Source organism: Rhamphochromis sp. 'chilingali', assembly GCF_963969265.1.
Source record: "Rhamphochromis sp. 'chilingali' genome assembly, chromosome: 15".
Classification (NCBI taxonomy): Eukaryota; Metazoa; Chordata; class Actinopteri; order Cichliformes; family Cichlidae; genus Rhamphochromis; species Rhamphochromis sp. 'chilingali'.
Window position 1 is genome coordinate 2650676 of NC_137942.1, and position 17529 is coordinate 2668204.

General features: G+C 42.6%; 1 protein-coding gene across 2 annotated transcripts in view; it reads left to right on the forward strand.

Moving 5' to 3' along the window:
• tmem104 (transmembrane protein 104) overlaps positions 1 to 17529 on the forward strand; it is a 75967-nt gene that overhangs the window by 4369 nt on the left and 54069 nt on the right. The window contains exons 4-7 of one of the 2 annotated variants that reach the window (XM_080904753.1): positions 1089 to 1170; positions 6647 to 6746; positions 7527 to 7607; positions 17356 to 17455. In XM_080904753.1, coding sequence (XP_080760879.1) covers positions 1089 to 1170; positions 6647 to 6746; positions 7527 to 7607; positions 17356 to 17455 — 363 coding nt within the window. The remainder of the gene's footprint in view (positions 1 to 1088; positions 1171 to 6646; positions 6747 to 7526; positions 7608 to 17355; positions 17456 to 17529) is intronic. The other variant, XM_080904754.1, reaches the window with a different exon arrangement.

Below are 17529 nucleotides of genomic sequence, written 5' to 3' on the forward strand. Positions count from 1 at the left end.
GGAATACACTGGAAGTAATTCTTTATAATGCAAGGTCGGATCAGGGTTTGGTTACCCAACTAATAATAATAAATAACAGAAATGCAATAATTCAGGATAACTTAACTGAATTGGGATTTATTAATAAATGAGTGACAGGAAGTCTTTGCTGAGCGATCCTACTCACACATGAGAGGAGCGAGTGGAGAAATAAAACGAAATAATCACGGTGATGACATCAGTTTCATACACAGAGACACCGAAGTATGTTTTAGAGGGAATCGCTTTATTTTTGTCTTGGTTTGTTTTGTTGTGAACATTTTTTACTCCCAGTATAGAATATTTCATGTTCTACATGTTGTATATATATTTCTGTGGTGACTGTTTGGTAGAACAAACTCACTCTGCACCCTGGTCATGGAGCAATCTGCAGAACACACTAAAGCTGTTCATTCATCTCCCTGGAAGAGCTCCGTTTCCAAGCGCGTTATTCCTGAGCTGGACTTTGTTTTGGGGTTTTTTGTAATTGTTTGCTTTGATTTTCTTGATCGCGCCTCTTCATTTTATAGCTTTCGCAACCTTTTGCTTTCTTGGCAGTGTGCTTTGAAAAAGAGATTTTAATTATAGGGAGCGCACCGGGCAAATAAGGATCAAATAAATAAATGCGTATAAAACTTTGCTTCTTCCACTTCATGTTAGTAGCTGGTGTATACCTGCAAGCAACGAAATGTTACTGATACTGGATCAGTTTTTCAGAGTTGGGATTACACTCAAACCAGCATAAATATGAGAATGTTACATCCAAACTCTGCAATCTGTCATTGCGAATATGGAAAGTTTATAGGGAAGGCCCAGTGTAGGCTTTTCCTAACAATATGAACCTTTTTATAAACCCATTTTCATTAAACTTATTCTAATCTGAAGCTTTCATAAATCCCTCATTTGTTATACACAGAAACTTGGTGCTTTCCTTTCTTCGCCAGCCTGCGGCGGCGTAATAAATGAAGGTTTCTGCTGGTGAAAGCACCATTTGATAATGGATCAGACTTTTTTTTTTCCTCTGTCATTAAAAATATGACCTGTTAACTCGATTATCATCTCCTCTACAGCTACATGACCACCACGTTCGTGATCGAGGCGATGGCAGCGGCCAACGCTCAGCTGCGCTGGAAGAGGAGAGAGCAGGAAGAGGTGAGATGATAAAGTGTCGGAAGGAGCAGGCTCTTACTCTATATGTAAATATCCTTTTTAATAAGATGTGGGCTGGACAGATCGCTCTCCCTTTGCTGTGAGGATGTGTGTCAGACAAACCAAATATTAAAGAAGTAAATGTTCCTCCCTGTCAGGGGGAGTTTAATAAGACACTTAGCCAAACAGAGCTGCGACCCTGCAGCAAGGTGAAAGTAATGTTTAGTGTTTAAAAGCAGTGCAGGGATGTTTCGAGCTCTTAGGTCTGCTTAAGGTCTCATTCTGACACGTTGACGCAGCAGAACTTGAACAGCGATAAAGTTGTAAAATGTTTACAGTAAACACTGAGAGTGAAAGACACCAGAGACAAAACAGCAGTCAGAGGAGGCATTCGCTTCCTTGTACATTTGGTCTGCATAATGTAAAGCCAGTAATGTCTCAGTCATATCGAGTAAAATCAGGAGGGAACTGCCTAGCGACTAGGAAAAATTGGTGGTTGCTCAGTGATTACGTTGAATTTTTTTGCAGTTTGTCCGCCTGAGTTTGAGTTGAGAAATACCTTAAACCTTCAGCGACCGCTTTCAATTTCAATGGACTCAGCTGACTACCAGCTGTTTTATTCTAGTTGTTCTCATATAATTGCAAGGTTGGCGAGCGTTTGTGCCATTTTTCAGTGTGATCACCGTACTACAGCGACTCTGAGTGCAGTCACGCTACGTCCACACTTGCACGGGTATTTTTGAAAACTGAGATTTTCCGTTTTTGTTTTTTTTTTAAATCCCGTCCACACGTGCAGTTTTGGAAAAATATCTCTGTCCGCATGTAAACACTAAAAACTAAATGTTGGCCAATCAGAAGTCTAGAAGCCTGGGAGGAAAAGGGTAAAGAGGGTTTGTGCCACCACTAAACCTGAAGTACTGCTGAAAGGTTTTAGTTTTTCTGGTCAGGCAGCTAATTTTGTGTTATTTTTCAAGTGCGTTCATCATTTCAGATGTTGATAACTAAAGACAGTATTTTGGCTGTTGTGCAGACTCACAACTTAGGAATGAGCAAAATGCAAACAGCATGCATCAATTTAATTAAAAAAAGTAAATTTATTCAAAACTGACGTTGGGATTTGGGTTGTGAGTGTTGAATGTAGAAGTTCACCCTGATGCCTGCGTCTTTTTAAATGGAAGGACAGTAGCTGTGTGTACGGCACACACGGTGTCAAAAACGGCACACGCCTTTGACGTTGCGCGAGTCTGCTAATCAAATTTAGAAGAAGAATAAGACGTTGCATGAATCTCAGTTTTTCTCGTCCGCACCTAAACGCCAAAACTGAATTTTTGAAAATCTCCATTTCATTGACCCAAAACGCTGTTTATGTGCGGATGAAAATCCCGAATGCATAGAAGAATCTGCGTTTTCAAAAATACCCGTGTGCATGTGGACGTAGCCTCGGAGACGATTATGGCAACAGATTTGCGTTTTTCACTGATTTTTCTTTTCCCCCTGTTACATTTATTGCATATTTTTACAGAAAGGCTGCATGTAATTACGATTCATACAGCAGACCAGCTTTGTGTTATTGTTGTGTTCTGCTCCCATTTAAAAGAAACGAGACTGCAAGATCATTGCGGTTGCAGTGATTGTGGTCGTAGCAACGACTACAACCACTCTTTCCTTTAGTGTAACTGTAGCTTCAGGCTTTGTCACCTTGACAGAAATCTGTGCTGTTTTCTGTTTTTCTGGGTATTTGCATCCGTTTAGACTTTTGACATGATGCAGGAACCCTACTCTTCTCTTTAGATTGAGGATTTGGCTCCACTCGAGCAGACACAGGTGACATTTGTAACTGTGATGCCAAATGCAGAGAAAACAGCTTCACCACATCTTATAGCGCTGCTATGAAGATTAAAGTGTCCACTGTACTGTGCAGTCATTTGACTCGAGAATGAGAACGGCAGTCTGACTATAGAGGTTTGTAACCTTTAAACACGACTGACGTCTTCCTTATTTGAGTTTATCACCACACGGACATTTGGACCTTCTTTATAGATCCGGTGACTGTCTTCATTTCACTCCCAGTAAAAATCACTTGACTGTAGAATATTTAAAGCTTAAAGCCTGAAAGTTCTCTCTTTTAAAAGGGAAGCTGTATTTTTTTTTATTTAGGGGGCTGTTGTTGTTTTATTGCCCAATCCTAGCAGAAGTGAAATGCGCCTCTTGCCACTCGTCTATAAGAAACCCAATTTGGATGAAGCCGTCGGTGTAGAACGATACTGATTACCAGAGGAAACAACAGAGTCTTAAATCATTTTTACTTTGCCTTAGAAAAAAAATCTTGGTGTACTCCAAATGGCTCGGCCTTTGCTTTTTTGTTTCTCCCTGGGTACAGAAGTCATCTTGCTTAATGCCTGTGGGTTTCCAGTCGAGGAGTTATGAGCCCGAGGACAATAGCTCGGCTCGAACTGAGCCTCAAACACTCAGCCGTGATTCATGGCTGCTGTGCTGCTCAGCATTTTCCCTCCATCTAATGGAAACGGGAGAGCTGCTCAACACTTTATTTCCCTCTGCATGAGTGAAGCCTCTTAACAACAATATACGCTTTTTAAAACAAAAACACAAAAAACCCCATCAGGTTCAAAATGAGTTTATTTAGCAAAAACCAGAGAGCAGTCAGTCACCATTACCTGCTCTTTAGTTTGCACCGGTGCATGTTTGTCATGATTTGACATCACATATGTAAGTGTCACCCACTGACTCAGCGCTACTGATTTGGACGCCACCATGTTGGTTTTTTTGAAAGTTACCGTATCTGAATGAGAGGTGGCGCTCTAACAGTTCTTATGGATGTCCGACACAAACAGACACCTGCTAATTAGTGCCAAGCAACACGCTAATTAAATACTGATGAAGTTCATCCACCCGAGCACTCAGCAAGGGAGATCTTTGTCTTCAAAAACACTCCAGAAAGCTTATATAAACTGTACTTTAGCATCAGCTTCATTTTTCAGTCCCTCAGGGGTCGCACATCCTCCTCTGTCACACCAACCCTCTGCATCTTCTCCTTTACTGCATCCATGAATCTTCTCTGTGGTCTTCCTCTTCTCCTCCTGCCTGGCAGCTCCATCCTCAGCATCCTTCGTCCAGTATGTCCACCCTCCTCCTCTGCACATGTCCAAACCCTCTCAGCCTCTCTGACTCTGAGCTGTCCCTCTGATGGACTCATTTCTAATCCTGTCCATCCTGCTGAGTCCAATGAACGTGAACATCTTCAGCTCGGTGTCCCGTCTTCCTCCCAGTGCCACCATCTCCACACCATACATCACAGCCGGTCGCACTTCTGTCTTGTAAACCTCTCCTTTCACTCTTGCTTCCATCCTTCAGCTGTCTTGTGCACTGTATTTAAACTCTAACACTGAACACAGGACATACGTTTGACCTTTGTCAGCCAGTTTGGAAGGAGAGAGAATGAGTGCCAGTTAACATATTGTTAAATGATTTCACTAAAAATAATTGGTGGATGGATATAAGCTGTGATATGTTTAACCTCTTTATATTATATGTTTTTGAGGGTTAATGATAACAGCAGGTGTAAAGTCCATACGTTCCCAGCTTTAAGTCAGCACAGATCCCTTATTGCAGCCTTTCTCAAACAGTGGGGTGCGATGCCAGAGGGGGAGCGTGTGACCCCGGGGAGCATGCTTTCTTTGCTGTACTAGAATAGAGTGTGATTGCACATCCGCTACAGTAGGTGGCAGGGTTTTTTGCACTGAGCGTGCACACACACAGCACAGAGCAGGAGATAAAGTGCAGTAAACAAACTCTCCAAAAAATATTTAACAGTGACGAAAAGAAAGGCGGAGAGAGACAGCGATAACGGGACAAACGAACGTCTCCCGAAAGCTAAGACGAGGAAATATGACGAAGCGTACGCAGCACCTGTCGTCACTGTGACTTTGTGGGTTAAAGTGTTTTATGTATTTGAGGAGGACTGAGTTTGAAGTACAGTTTTTGAGGACACGGCTCTTTTGTGGTGCTACACACAAAAATGTTGTTGCTTGAATCTACCTGTGCTCCCGCCAACTGCCATTAAATACCAAAGCTTAAAATGATTCTGGCAGTCTGGCAGTGCACTGGAGGCTAAATTGTGAAACTCTCAAAAGGGTTTCTTTTAAATTTATTTTTTTGTCTGAACATTTAAGAATTCAAAGGGATTCATTTTCAAGGCAAAGAAAACTGTCAGACACCACCAGCTGTTATCAATCAATTACTTTTCATTACCTGAGGTATTAAAGAGGAGCCCTCCCAGCAGAAGTGATCTGGTTTAGTATGGGAGGCGTACAGGCCTGCCTGGAGGGAGCCATGACTGCCCTCTGCTGGTGTTTTAGGAGGACTGTAACTGAATTAACATGTCATAGTGTTCAGAGTTTCAGGAAGGATAATAAATGTTTGGCCTGACTATTGAAAATCATCAGGTTAATATTGAAACAGATTCTTTTCTACACAATCTGCAGAAGCTGTTCAAGTTAGAGAAACGGATCCCGTTTAATCGTTTTAAATCAGCACAGTTAGCACTGTGACTGCACCTGTTTTTATCCATTACAGGATGCCTTTTATCCAGTCTGCTTTTGTTTTATGTACATTTTATGTTTGTGGTTGTCTTTAATTTATCTGAATTGCAGTTTGAGTGAATAGGTCGTTGTTTGCTATGAAGCAGTGGGATGTTTAAAAGCTTTGAGGTGGTTACTGAAAAACATGTGACCCTCCTTTTGTTTTAATTTTAAGATCTGGGAGCCATCAGGAGGAGGGTCAGGTGGTCCGAGTGATGCTATAATCTGTGAACACGGTTATTACACTGGGGTGCAGACTGTGGTAGAAGAGGTGGTTTCTGTCCTCCTTCCTGTATTTACTCTTGTTGCCTCTGACACATCTGACCAATAGCCACGTTAAATGTTCTCAGATGGTTTGTACCGAAGATTTTGGCTTACTTGGAGATTTTTATTTTTTTTGTATGAAAACAAATTAAACCACAGGAAAAACGACTTTACAAAAATCCCTGATTTGAACCTGAGCAAACAAAGTGTGTCGGTGTGAAAACAGCCTAAAACCTGTGAGGTGAGGCTAAAATCAAGGTTGGAGTCCAAGAAACTAATTTACCATCTTTTAAAAGGCGGGTTCACATCCTGCAGTCTGGTGTTTGTTGAACTCTTAGTTAAGTTGTGATTGGCGCTGTAAGGCGGGCCATGTAGCTGCTGTTTGTCACTCCTCGTCCGATCTTTGTCCCTATGTCACTCACCTCATCATTGACACCTAATTGACGCTAATCTGCAGAGACTCTGTGGGCACGCGATTGCCTCCGTCCTCCACGGGGTTTCCCAGCTGCTGCTTGTAGTTTCCAGATGTTACCTTCCTCTGCTGCAGCTGTTTGCTGATTGTTTGTGTTTAGAAATGAGGAAAACAGGAAGTCACGCTTTCCTCCTGTCGTCCTCAGCAGGTCGAGAACAGCGACTCCACGTCCGAGTATTCAGACGACGACGAGGTCACGTGCCGGGGTCGATCGGAGCCGGAGACGAGGCCCATCTTGTCTGTTCGTGAGTGTCGCTCTCTTTAGAAAAATAGGAAAGAAGATGTAGTCTTACATCAAGACCACGCACTTAGTTCAGGTTTCTCTCTCATTGTAAGGTTTCACCTCTACAAATACGCTCGCCGAGGGCTTTATTACACGTTACAGATGTATGTGCATGGCTTGCTTAGCACAGTTTACCTTTAAGCAATTTTCCAAAATTGCTCATTTTGCAGGAAGTGTTCACAAATGCACATAAAATTCAGAAATGAAGAACTGTGAGACATGTATAGACTTAATATATCACAAATTCATCGTGCTCCGGATCCAGGCTCTGAAGTCGAGGTGTGCCGACTCAGGCTCCTCTTACTCATGTAGTTATCCAATCAGCAAGTCACATGACAGCAGTGCAGCTACAGACAAGTTAATATTCACATCAAACATTAGAGACACAGCAAGTGCTCCAATGACTGGCTAACGACATGAATTTTAGACTTTGTCATTTATCAAACAAAAATTGTCAGTTTTATGCGATTTTATATTAAATATTTTTCAGATTTTCACAATTTGGCAAATGAAACAAGGTGGAACAGCCTCTGAGTATAATTATCATCATTTCTGGCATTTCCTGAGAAAAAGTTACATTTGTTAAAATGCTTTAATGTGAATTCTTTAAATAAATGTAGTAAATTTGTAGCAAGTATAAAGACACTTTTTTTTGATAGATAGATAGATATCTCAGTCTGGGCTTATCTGACTCCTTGCACGAGGTGTCTTTACTCCCGTCGTCTGCTTCCTGTCTTCACAGAGAGATCAGGGCAGGCCGATCATTTTGACATCATGGAGCGGGTTGAGATGGGTCAGATGGCCTCCATGTTCTTCAACAAAGGTAATAATCTTCTCGCCTCCAGCTCCTTCTTCACCTCCTCTCTCTGCCCATTATTCAGCCATTATTCAATTAACTTTCGATGTCGCCATCATTAGCCACGCGTAACATTTATATGGAGGAGTAGTGAGGGTTGTGTGGGATAATTCGGGAGAGATATTTTTTTTAATGTCCGGTGCTCACATTTACAAAAGGAAGACTGCTGGCAGTTTAATTGGATGTAATTATAAATGGAAAAACTGCCTCTGGTTTTAATTACCTGTTTGAGACCCTATCAAAGTTGAAGTGAAGTTTTGCTGTTGAATTAAAGGCAGAATCACCTTCAACCGGAGACAGACAAAGCCTCGAGGCTCATATCGGAGCTCTCGTCTCCTCGTCTCCTTGCTCCTCTTGTCCGCTTGCATTAATCCAGCCAGCTCTTCTTCACTCGGCGCGGGTGCCTCCACAGTCTGCAGCATCCCTGTTGTTGCAGGAGTAAAGGAACAGCAAAAGGTCGAAGCTCCGACAACATCGTTGCGCTGACACGCTCGGTCCTTCAGCGTTTCGGCAGCAGGTGGAGCACTTGGCACACGCTCAGTGTAACACATCCGCTCGGCTCATGTTCACACCCACACGTGTGAACGGACTCATGCATGCTGTCATGCAGCTCATGCTGTTAAAGCTGCAGTGCGCTCCGTACAGTCTGCTCGTCACTCACTCGCCTGTTCTGCTTGGTTAATGTGCTTAAAAGAAGAAAAAAAAACGAGGCTGGCTGACGACCTTTCCCACCACGAAACGACTCCATGCAGGTGAAACACGGGCAGCTATCGACTGGTAATAAGGAAATGAGTTTTCTCTCCTCGTTTCTCTCCCTCATGTGGTGAGAAGCAGCCCAGTCACTCTAATCAGAAACGAATTAGCCCAACACGTGCTGGTCGAGGAAAGAGACGGAGCCCTTTTCTCTGTCCCGATTACGCCGACCCGCTCAGCTTCTACCTGCTCACCACCTTCCTGTCCACTTCATCCACTTCTCATCTGTTGCAGTCATGCAGTTTTAATAAGCAGGCACTGACTTTTTAATATTTGGGTCAATAAAAATTCAAACATTGTTTCTTGTAGACATCTTAAAGGGCTTTAACCCTGCATTCTGTTTAATGGCCAGTAGGGAGCGACTCCTCTGGGTCACAAAGACATGAGAAAGCGTCCAAGCACACATCCAAGGTGTGCACATTGGCTGATAGCTTGTCCATCACAAGACTAACAGACAACAAAGCAACAAACCTGAAAAAAGCATCGACTCCTCCAGTTTCTCCAATGAATTATCAGCTTTAAACATCCAGAGTACTGACGCTTGCTTCTGTTCCTCCACATCAAAGACATTAAATTGGTGCGTTTTATTGAACGGATGATATGTCCTGTTATACTCATGCTCAAATTTGCTTATAGAAAAATATAGTTGGATTGTGGCATTTGTGGAGTGGGCCTCGATGTTTAAACGTTAATTTGGTTGCACTTTGTTTTTAACAGTGTGCATATAGAAATATGTTTTTCATTAGAATCTCATGTTCACTCATGAAGTCACTCAAAGGTGCTGGAAAAATATACAAATATAAAAAATCCAAACTCCAACCCAGCGTGTGGTTCAGATAATTTTTCAGAATGAAGGTAAAACTTTACATTTAACACACTGAAAAACTGATGCTAATGGAGTCAGGTGGGGTTCACTGAAAAAGTGCAGCGCAGGCTTTATTTATCAGCCAATATTCCCTGTTTGCTAATCTGTTGATGTCTGCATTTATAACAGCTGATAGATGAAAGTTTAAACTAAACTGAGCTGTGAGTGTTGCATCGTTAGGCCACCAAAAGGCAACCTGCAACTTCCCCACGGACAAAAACCAAATAAAAATCTGCACACAACAAAAGTTGGAGAAATGTCTTTAACTTTAATGTGTCTGAAATATTACATTCTATAATAATATCGTATTCTTAAATCACCAAATCGGTATCATAAATATAAAACCTTCTGAATGTTTGGCTCTTTGCAGCTGCAGGGACACTGCGCTGCTGCGTCGAGTTGTAATAATAACTATTTATAAAGCACTTTCAAACAAAGTGCTATACAGCTATCTGAAACTAAAAAGATGAATAAATAAAAGGGATAAATAGCAGTACAAGTAAAACACAATACAAGTCAAAAACGGTAAGAATTTAAAAACTAAAAGGCAAAGAATTACGAAATGTGTCTTCACCTTAGTTTTAAAAACCTCCACAGAGCATGCCTGCCTAATATCTTGAGGGAGGTTGTTCCACAAGAACGGGACACGAAAAGAAAAAGCTCTCCAGCTGTCTTTTTTCTGGCTCTGGCCAGAGTCCTGAGATCGTAGAGCACGGCATGGAACATAAAGGTGTAAGAGGTTGGAGAGGTATGAAGGTGCCAGTCCATTTAAAGCAGGGGTGGGCAACTCCAGGCCTTGAGGGCCGGTGTCCCTGCAGGTTTTAGATGTGTCCTTGAACCAACACAGTTGATTTAAATGGCTAAATTAGCTCCTGCAGTTCTCCAGAGGCCTGGTAACGAACTAATCATGTGATTCAGGTGTGTTGACCCAGGGTGAGATCTAAAACCTGCAGGACACCGGCCCTCGGGGCCTGGAATTGCCCACCCCTGATTTTAAAGCGTTACAAGGGGTGGGTTTTGATAATCGATTTATCGATTAAAATCGATTCTGGCTTGGATAACGTGATATCGATTCATTAAAATCCTGAATCGATTTTTTAATATAAATTTATTTTGCCAGAAACGCCAGAATCTCAGGTTAAACCTCACAAAATTTCGAAAACCACCAAACAGGAACACAGATTCTTCACAAAGACGTAAACACAAAGCTCGACCCGCCGACGCATCAGAATCAGTGAGATGTCGCCTTTCTCACCCAACGGCACGGACACGGTCGGGGCTGAAAGCCGACAGCTCGCTGATTCTGATGCGTCGGCGGGTCGAGCTTTGTGTTCACGCCCTTTTTGCGCCGATTCTAAAGCTGTTAGTTTTAACTCTCTCCAAACATTATTGACCGAACTTCCACCACGATAAAATCACACTTCATGCACAGCTCTCTCTCTCTCCCCCTCCCTCCCTCCGCTGTTTTTTCCTTTTACTTGCTTCTGGAAAGAAAACCTAATTTTTTAAAATTATGCAAAATTCAAAACGCTGTGTCTGTAATAAAACCGATCGATTCGGGACCTTGTGAATCGAATCGATTCTAGAAATCAGTGACGATACCCAGCCCTAGTTACAATAATCAATACGTGAAGACACAAATGCGCGTTCCCAGTTTCCTGAAAAAAGTAAACTAGACACAGCAGGCTGGACTGAGTGGTAGAAAAAACAAAAACTTAACCCCTGACTCCGATAGCAGACGTCTCTTTGCTCTAACCAGTCAGCATAACAGAAGGGAGAAAACTGTTGTGGGAAATGAAACATGAACTCAATGTAATGGAGTCTAAACCCAGCTTAAAAGTCAAAATCTCATTCAAACAAACACATACAGCACTTTGATCGTAGACATACGTACACACTGATCACACCCTGGTTGCAGGTCAAGGCTTTCTAATTCTAATTCATGCAAACACCTGAGGACTGATATAACTGTTAGGAAACACTCGTCACTGAGGTACACACATGGTGTGCTGAACAGTGTGTTTGTCTCTTGTCATTTTATATGATTATAAATTAAATTTGAGTTGATTTTTTGGGCCATAATAGATGAAAATAATCAGCAGATAATCTGATAATGAGGGAAAAATTGAGATATGTCTTTATTTTTTGGTTCTGTATGTCAGTCGGTGTTTATACAGAATTTAGAGGGTTGTTTTCTAAAATTAAAAATGTAAATGAAACATAATCCCAGCCAGTCTATCAGGGACTATTTATAGTCTGTATGGAAATGTGTGGGCTGAGCAGTTTTGTTTCTTTGTAGAGGCGACAACTTAATCCAAACCAAGTCCAAAAACCCCCAACCCTAAGTTGTGAGGGATTGTATATTCCTTTAAATGCCAATTTTTTTTTTTGCAATGCTCCTTTCAAAACACTGCAAATTGTCACGTTTATGAATAAGTGGATTGGGCGTGAGGAGACAGATGTTGACATGTGACAGCCGGCAGTTGTCTTTTCTTGGAAAGCCGAGTAAAACAAAATGAGCTGAGGGCAGACTGCAGTCTTTACTGACAGGCGCATTCAGCACTCTTCATGCGTTATTAACAAGAATGGGTGCAAACAAACGCCTTCACGCTGTGCTAAAGTTACAGGACTTTAAAACAGTTTTATCACCGCCCTCAATTCTTCAAAGACCTGCAGGCGTGATTGCACACTGTCTTCCTGTCCCGCGCCGTAGCAGGCAATTAAAAAGCATCTCTCCTGCTGTTGAATAGGCACTCTTAGAGGGCATTCGACTTCCTCCTGGGCTGAAATTGATGTGACGGTGGCAGCAGCGGTAAAGCAGGCTTGGAATAAGGCCATGGATATCGTATCAGCCTGACCTGCAGCCACTGACAGGAATGTTGATGGAGGCAGGTTTATCTGCACCTCTGTGGAAAGGTGCTACTATAACCTTCACATTGACGATTTGAAAGTTGATTAGGAGACGACTTTGGCTAAAGTCACAAAGGCAGAGAGAGAGGGAGGCGAGCGGGAGTGCCATCCTCGCATCAGCGTCTCGTCCCGGCGTTTCATACTTTTGATATGATTTGCCGTTTGTCCACGGCTCTGCAAACAGAACGCTTGTTTCTTCAACGCAAGCCGTCCTTCCCCTGACATATGGAGGGCCGTGGACATGAATACTGATATATCTGTCTTAACACAGACCTCTGTCTTTAATGAGAGCCAAACATGGGCACATCCATTTTTAATACTTGAGTGACTTTTACTTAAATGTCATACTTGTGCATGCAGAGCTCTGGCAAAATGAAAACCAGCAGGGCCCGAGCCACTGGGAAGATGAAGGGACACGTTTGCTCCAGCATGGCTCCTGATCTTTTTCTATAAGTCACAAACACCTGTTTCCTGTAGCAGTTTTAGGATAATTTAATTTCAAAGTTTTGTTGTGATCACAAGTTCAGTCTCCTCCTTGAAGGCTTTACTTCTGTTGTATCCCCCCTTGTACTACTGAATGCTTTTGTCTTTGTAACTTGCAGTGCTTTCATCCATGTGATAAAGCAGTCCCCTTCCACGCAGATTCACAAGTAGGCAATACTTTTATTTTGCTAACTAGCTAGTGCCAGCACTTCCTGTCTTGTTGTCTTCATTGTCATTCAGCTGTCTCCTCCCGTGATCTGATGCTGTCCAGCCCTCTCGCTGCTGTTGCAATCTGTGAAACGGACAAACTACCGTCCATCGGTGCAAGAGCGAAAGACTGACTCGTGGAATCAGATTGATGGAAAGCCAAGTGTTTAATGTAATTCCTGGACTTTACGACTTCTGTTACTGCAGAATATCCTAGTAGGCAATCATTTAGAAAACCACCTCGAGGTGAGAGTCAGCGTTTCTGGCGTTGTGTTGATGCAGGTGAAATGACCAAACAATGAAGCTTCTCGGGAATTTTGTCTCTTTGTGTTTGGACAAAAAAATTTATAAGTAAAACTTTTTTTGCATCACGTTTTACTTTATTGCAAAACATAATAATCAATGTGCATGTTGTTAGTGAGAGCATTTCGTTTGTATTTTGTGCCATTTAAAATGCATTTAAGCATTTAGGATCCATTGATGTACACGGACTCATTATCGCAGTTACTGTTTTTGTTATTGTGTCGCTGGTTACACGAGAATGACACAGCAACTGACTAACTTCTGCTCCGACTTAGAAGGGAGATATTCTCCAGATGTTAATCTGAGAGATTAGTGATTGTTTAGCGCTGGGATGTCAAACTCATTTCACATCGATGGCCACATACAGCTGGACGAGTGAAACTCCTCTTTCTGTGAGTGTAAAGACGGGTAACTACACATTCATCCCTGAAGTATACTAATATAAGATACAAAAATGCAATTTCAGCAGCACGTCTCAGTTTTTCTACATGATAAATATGTCAAGCCGTCAATCGGTTTGATTAGCGACTGTTTGTAGTTTGTGTTCATCAGAATTTCCCTTTGATAGAACTGGAATCTGAGGAGAAGGCGACTACTGAGGTCCGAATAAAAGTTAATATTCTCTTTCTTCCTTTTATTTCAGAGGTTTTCCATAAGATGACAGCTCATTTTCAGGCATCACAAAACCAAACTGCTTCACCTTAAAGAGCAGGCCACAGGTGGCTTAGTACTAGAGTACGAATAAAATATTATCCCATTCCTTTTAGGACTTAAATGGTATTAAATCCCTCCAAAGTCTCCTTGTAGTCTTAACTAAATGTGGTCTTTGTGCTGTTCTCTCAGTTCCTCCCGGGCAGGTTTTCATGTCTGCTGTCAGTCAGAGGAAATGTGCTGATGGATGGCGGCGGTGTTTCACAGCTACACGGAGTCCTCAGCTCCTACACGAAGGCCCATTTTGTAGCCCGCGTGCCTGCGGCTCGGAGTAATTGGGAAAAATTAGTTGCGGTGCAGCGAAGGCCTGCACGCCCGTGGTCATGTGGAGCGCTCGCCTTTCTATCATTTACCGACTGCAGCAGCAGAATACCCTGCTACCTGTTTCTCAATGATAAGTCTCATCCATGATCAAATTATTAATGGCTGTCCAGTCTGAACCCGGACATTTTTAGGCCATCGTAATGCGAGGTGCTGACCACAGTGCTTCGTTAGTTTGCAGCAGACTCTGAACTTGGGACTGTGTGGAAATATCTGCCATTTAATTCCTGCACCTGTACTTTCTGTAGTATTAGAATATGAAGGCGCAGTGACCTTGGTGTGAAAGCCAGACTCAGTGCAGACAAAGCAAGCAGGTTAACGTCTAAGCTCACACCATATTCCAGCAGCATGCAGAACCACATTTAGCAGCAATGATTTGAAGTAACAGTTTTCTGTATGACTTCATCAGTCTGTCACATCCTTCTTCTTTACAGCGCTGCTTCAGGTCATAGAGGTTTGCAGCTTTGTGGAGCTCAGGTTGAGGTCTGGATTTTGGAAGACTGCACCTTTTATTCTTTTTCAGCTTTTCTGCTGTAGATTTGCGCTTGAGATCATTGTCCTGTTTTATGATCCAGTTTGGACCAAGCTTTAACACTTGAAGAGTTTATGGGCGACTCAGTGGCTGCAAGGTGCTCTAACCATCACCTTTGTATGAGGTGTTGTTATTGATGTTCTGTGTTTGGTTTCCTCTGATTGTGGTGCTGTGCATTATCGTCAGTTGTCTCCAATTCGGTCTCATCTCTTTAAAGGACATTGTTCCAGAGGTCTTGCGGTTTGTCCGTACTGCCATGTTTTTTTCAAACAAGCCGTACTTGTGCAGACTTTTCTAATTGTGCTTTCATGAACTTTGACCTTTAACGTGCTAACTGAGGCCTGTGAAGTCTGAGATGCAGTTCTTGGGTTTTTTGCACGGTCAGATCTTTGGCTGCCAAAACTACAGCTTTTATAGAGGTTCTCACATTTACTGGTGATTAATTAATGAAGTGCATTTGATAGCAGCACCTGGCTGCTGCTCCCCTTTTAATTGCAGTAAGGGTGTTCTTTGTGCAGGCCTTTGTAGTCCTGTTTATGTTTCATGGGTCTGCGTCTTTGTTCTTAACAGAACGAGCCGTTCACCATGACATATGTAGTACATATGCTGTTAAAATGTAATGGGTGTGTTCCATTTTGACACTGTATTGACCACATGATTAATTGTTTCATTTTCTTATAATGATAATAACCAGCACACTCTAATAGAGTCTGGGCTAAATTAGACTCGGATTACTCTTTTAGGGCTCCAGACTCTAATGTTGCATTCTGACTGTTGTGAGTCAGCTGACAGCTTTAATTACAACGAGATGAATGGTTGTTTATTAGGCTGCCACTTCCTCGTGTTTTCAACTTCTGTCACTGCTTAATTTAACTGTTTGATGGGCACCCTCAGCCATAAAAGAAGCAGTGTAGCCCTTAAAGCCATAAATCTGTCAACTTTTATTTCTTTTTAATCGACTGTATGCTCTAATTTCCTTGGCAGTAATGAATTAGCTGAGGGGTCCGGTTGGACGGTCGAAACCCCTTCTAAGAATTCAAGAGGATGATGGATGTGTGGGGCACCGTGTTGATGTGTCTGCTGGTGAAAGCTCTCGATCTTGGCTGCATGGCGAGAGGAGGACAGATGGTTAAAGAACTTGTAAAGAGTAAAGGCTGATGAGGAAAATTCCCCGATTAGTTTTTTTAAATTAACGCTATTAATATATTTCATTGAACCAGTAAGACGTGCCTATGCCGTGCAGGCCGCTGTCCCAGAAAAGGGATGGAGGGATGTAATGAGCAGAGGTGTAGATGAGAGTACATTTTAATAGAGATGGCAAAGTTTCACACTCGTGGTCCGTCGCTCATATTTCATGATGAAATGTTGAGACGGACGCTAAAAATGAAAAATGCGTCTCCTTGTCACTTATTGATCTCGTGTTACTTTGTTTTTATTCACGTGGAGAAACCAGCTGTGCTTTGGTGATCTGTAAAGATTGTCTGCGTCACACAAACGTAATTGCCAAATTATAAGCTTTAATGGGGAGTGGTACGTACACACAGGAGTGACCCACACCAGGCTGTGATGGCTCTGTCCCCGTGTCTGCCGCCTGCCTGTTAATCCCTGATGGTGGAGTTGCCATCTGCACTCAGTTTGGATCCAAGTTGTCCTTAAACACCTCACCGACCCTGGAAACCAACCGTCCATCAACGCACTACCTTCTATGTGAAACTCTGAAAAAGACTCCTGTCCTCAAACATAAATATCCCATCATGTAGACTGTATATTTATGGCAGTTTTGAGTATCCTTAGTTGTAGGTAGTTTCCACAGTGCATGGATGTCATACTGGTCTGTTGTTGTGAAAGGAGAGCTGACCATGAAAGCAGAGTTGTTGATTTACAGGTCAGTCTCCATCCACTTTGGTTAGGGGAAGAATGAGATGCTGATACAAGAGGTGGAACTGAGCTTCCTTTGAAGGATGTCTCATCTTAGCGAGAGGGTGAGGAGCTCGGTCCTTTAGGAGCAGCTCAGAGTTTCGAGGAGTCAGTTGACCATGATGCCTGCTGGGTTCTTCCTAGGTGAGGTGTTCTTGCTGGGGGAGGCCCCGGTGCAGACCCAGGAGATGAAATCTTTTTAGACATGCCCTTGATCCAATGCAGCTGATTTAAATGGCTAAATGACCTCCTCAGCATGTGTTGAAGTTCTGCAGAGGCCTGGTAATGAACTAATTATTTGATTCAGGTGTGACTCTTGGTGAGATCTTAAACCTGCAGGACAACGGTCTTTGAGGCCTGGAGTTTCCCACCCTTGCCTTAGTGTCTCCTGGTAGAGCTGGAGAAGTTGGGTAGGGGGGAGGTCTTGACACTCTGTTTAAACCACTGCCCCCTGACTCAAACTTGGACCTGGACGGATGTCTTGTAGTGAGGCTCTGGACCCAGATTGAAGGATCAAATTTGAATTAATCCTCATTTCATTCTGAGCATTTGTCTGAGACTACAAGACGAGACCAAGATAAGGTCCTTTGATTGGGTTGACCAAACCATTTGTCAGAATTTGGTCATGCCTAACGTCCGTAGCTTTTCTCAGCACTGAGTACAATGCATCCCTGACTCATTAATATATTAATGTCTTTGTTTTTGTCTTTCAGTTGGCGTCAATATGTTCTACATCTGCATCATAGTCTATCTTTATGGAGACCTGGCCATCTACGCAGCAGCTGTGCCGATATCGCTGATGGAAGTTGCCTGGTAGGATTATTTTTGGATTTATTTCGAAATAACGAGATTATATTAGAAGTAGACCTACTCTGCTTGTCCTTAGC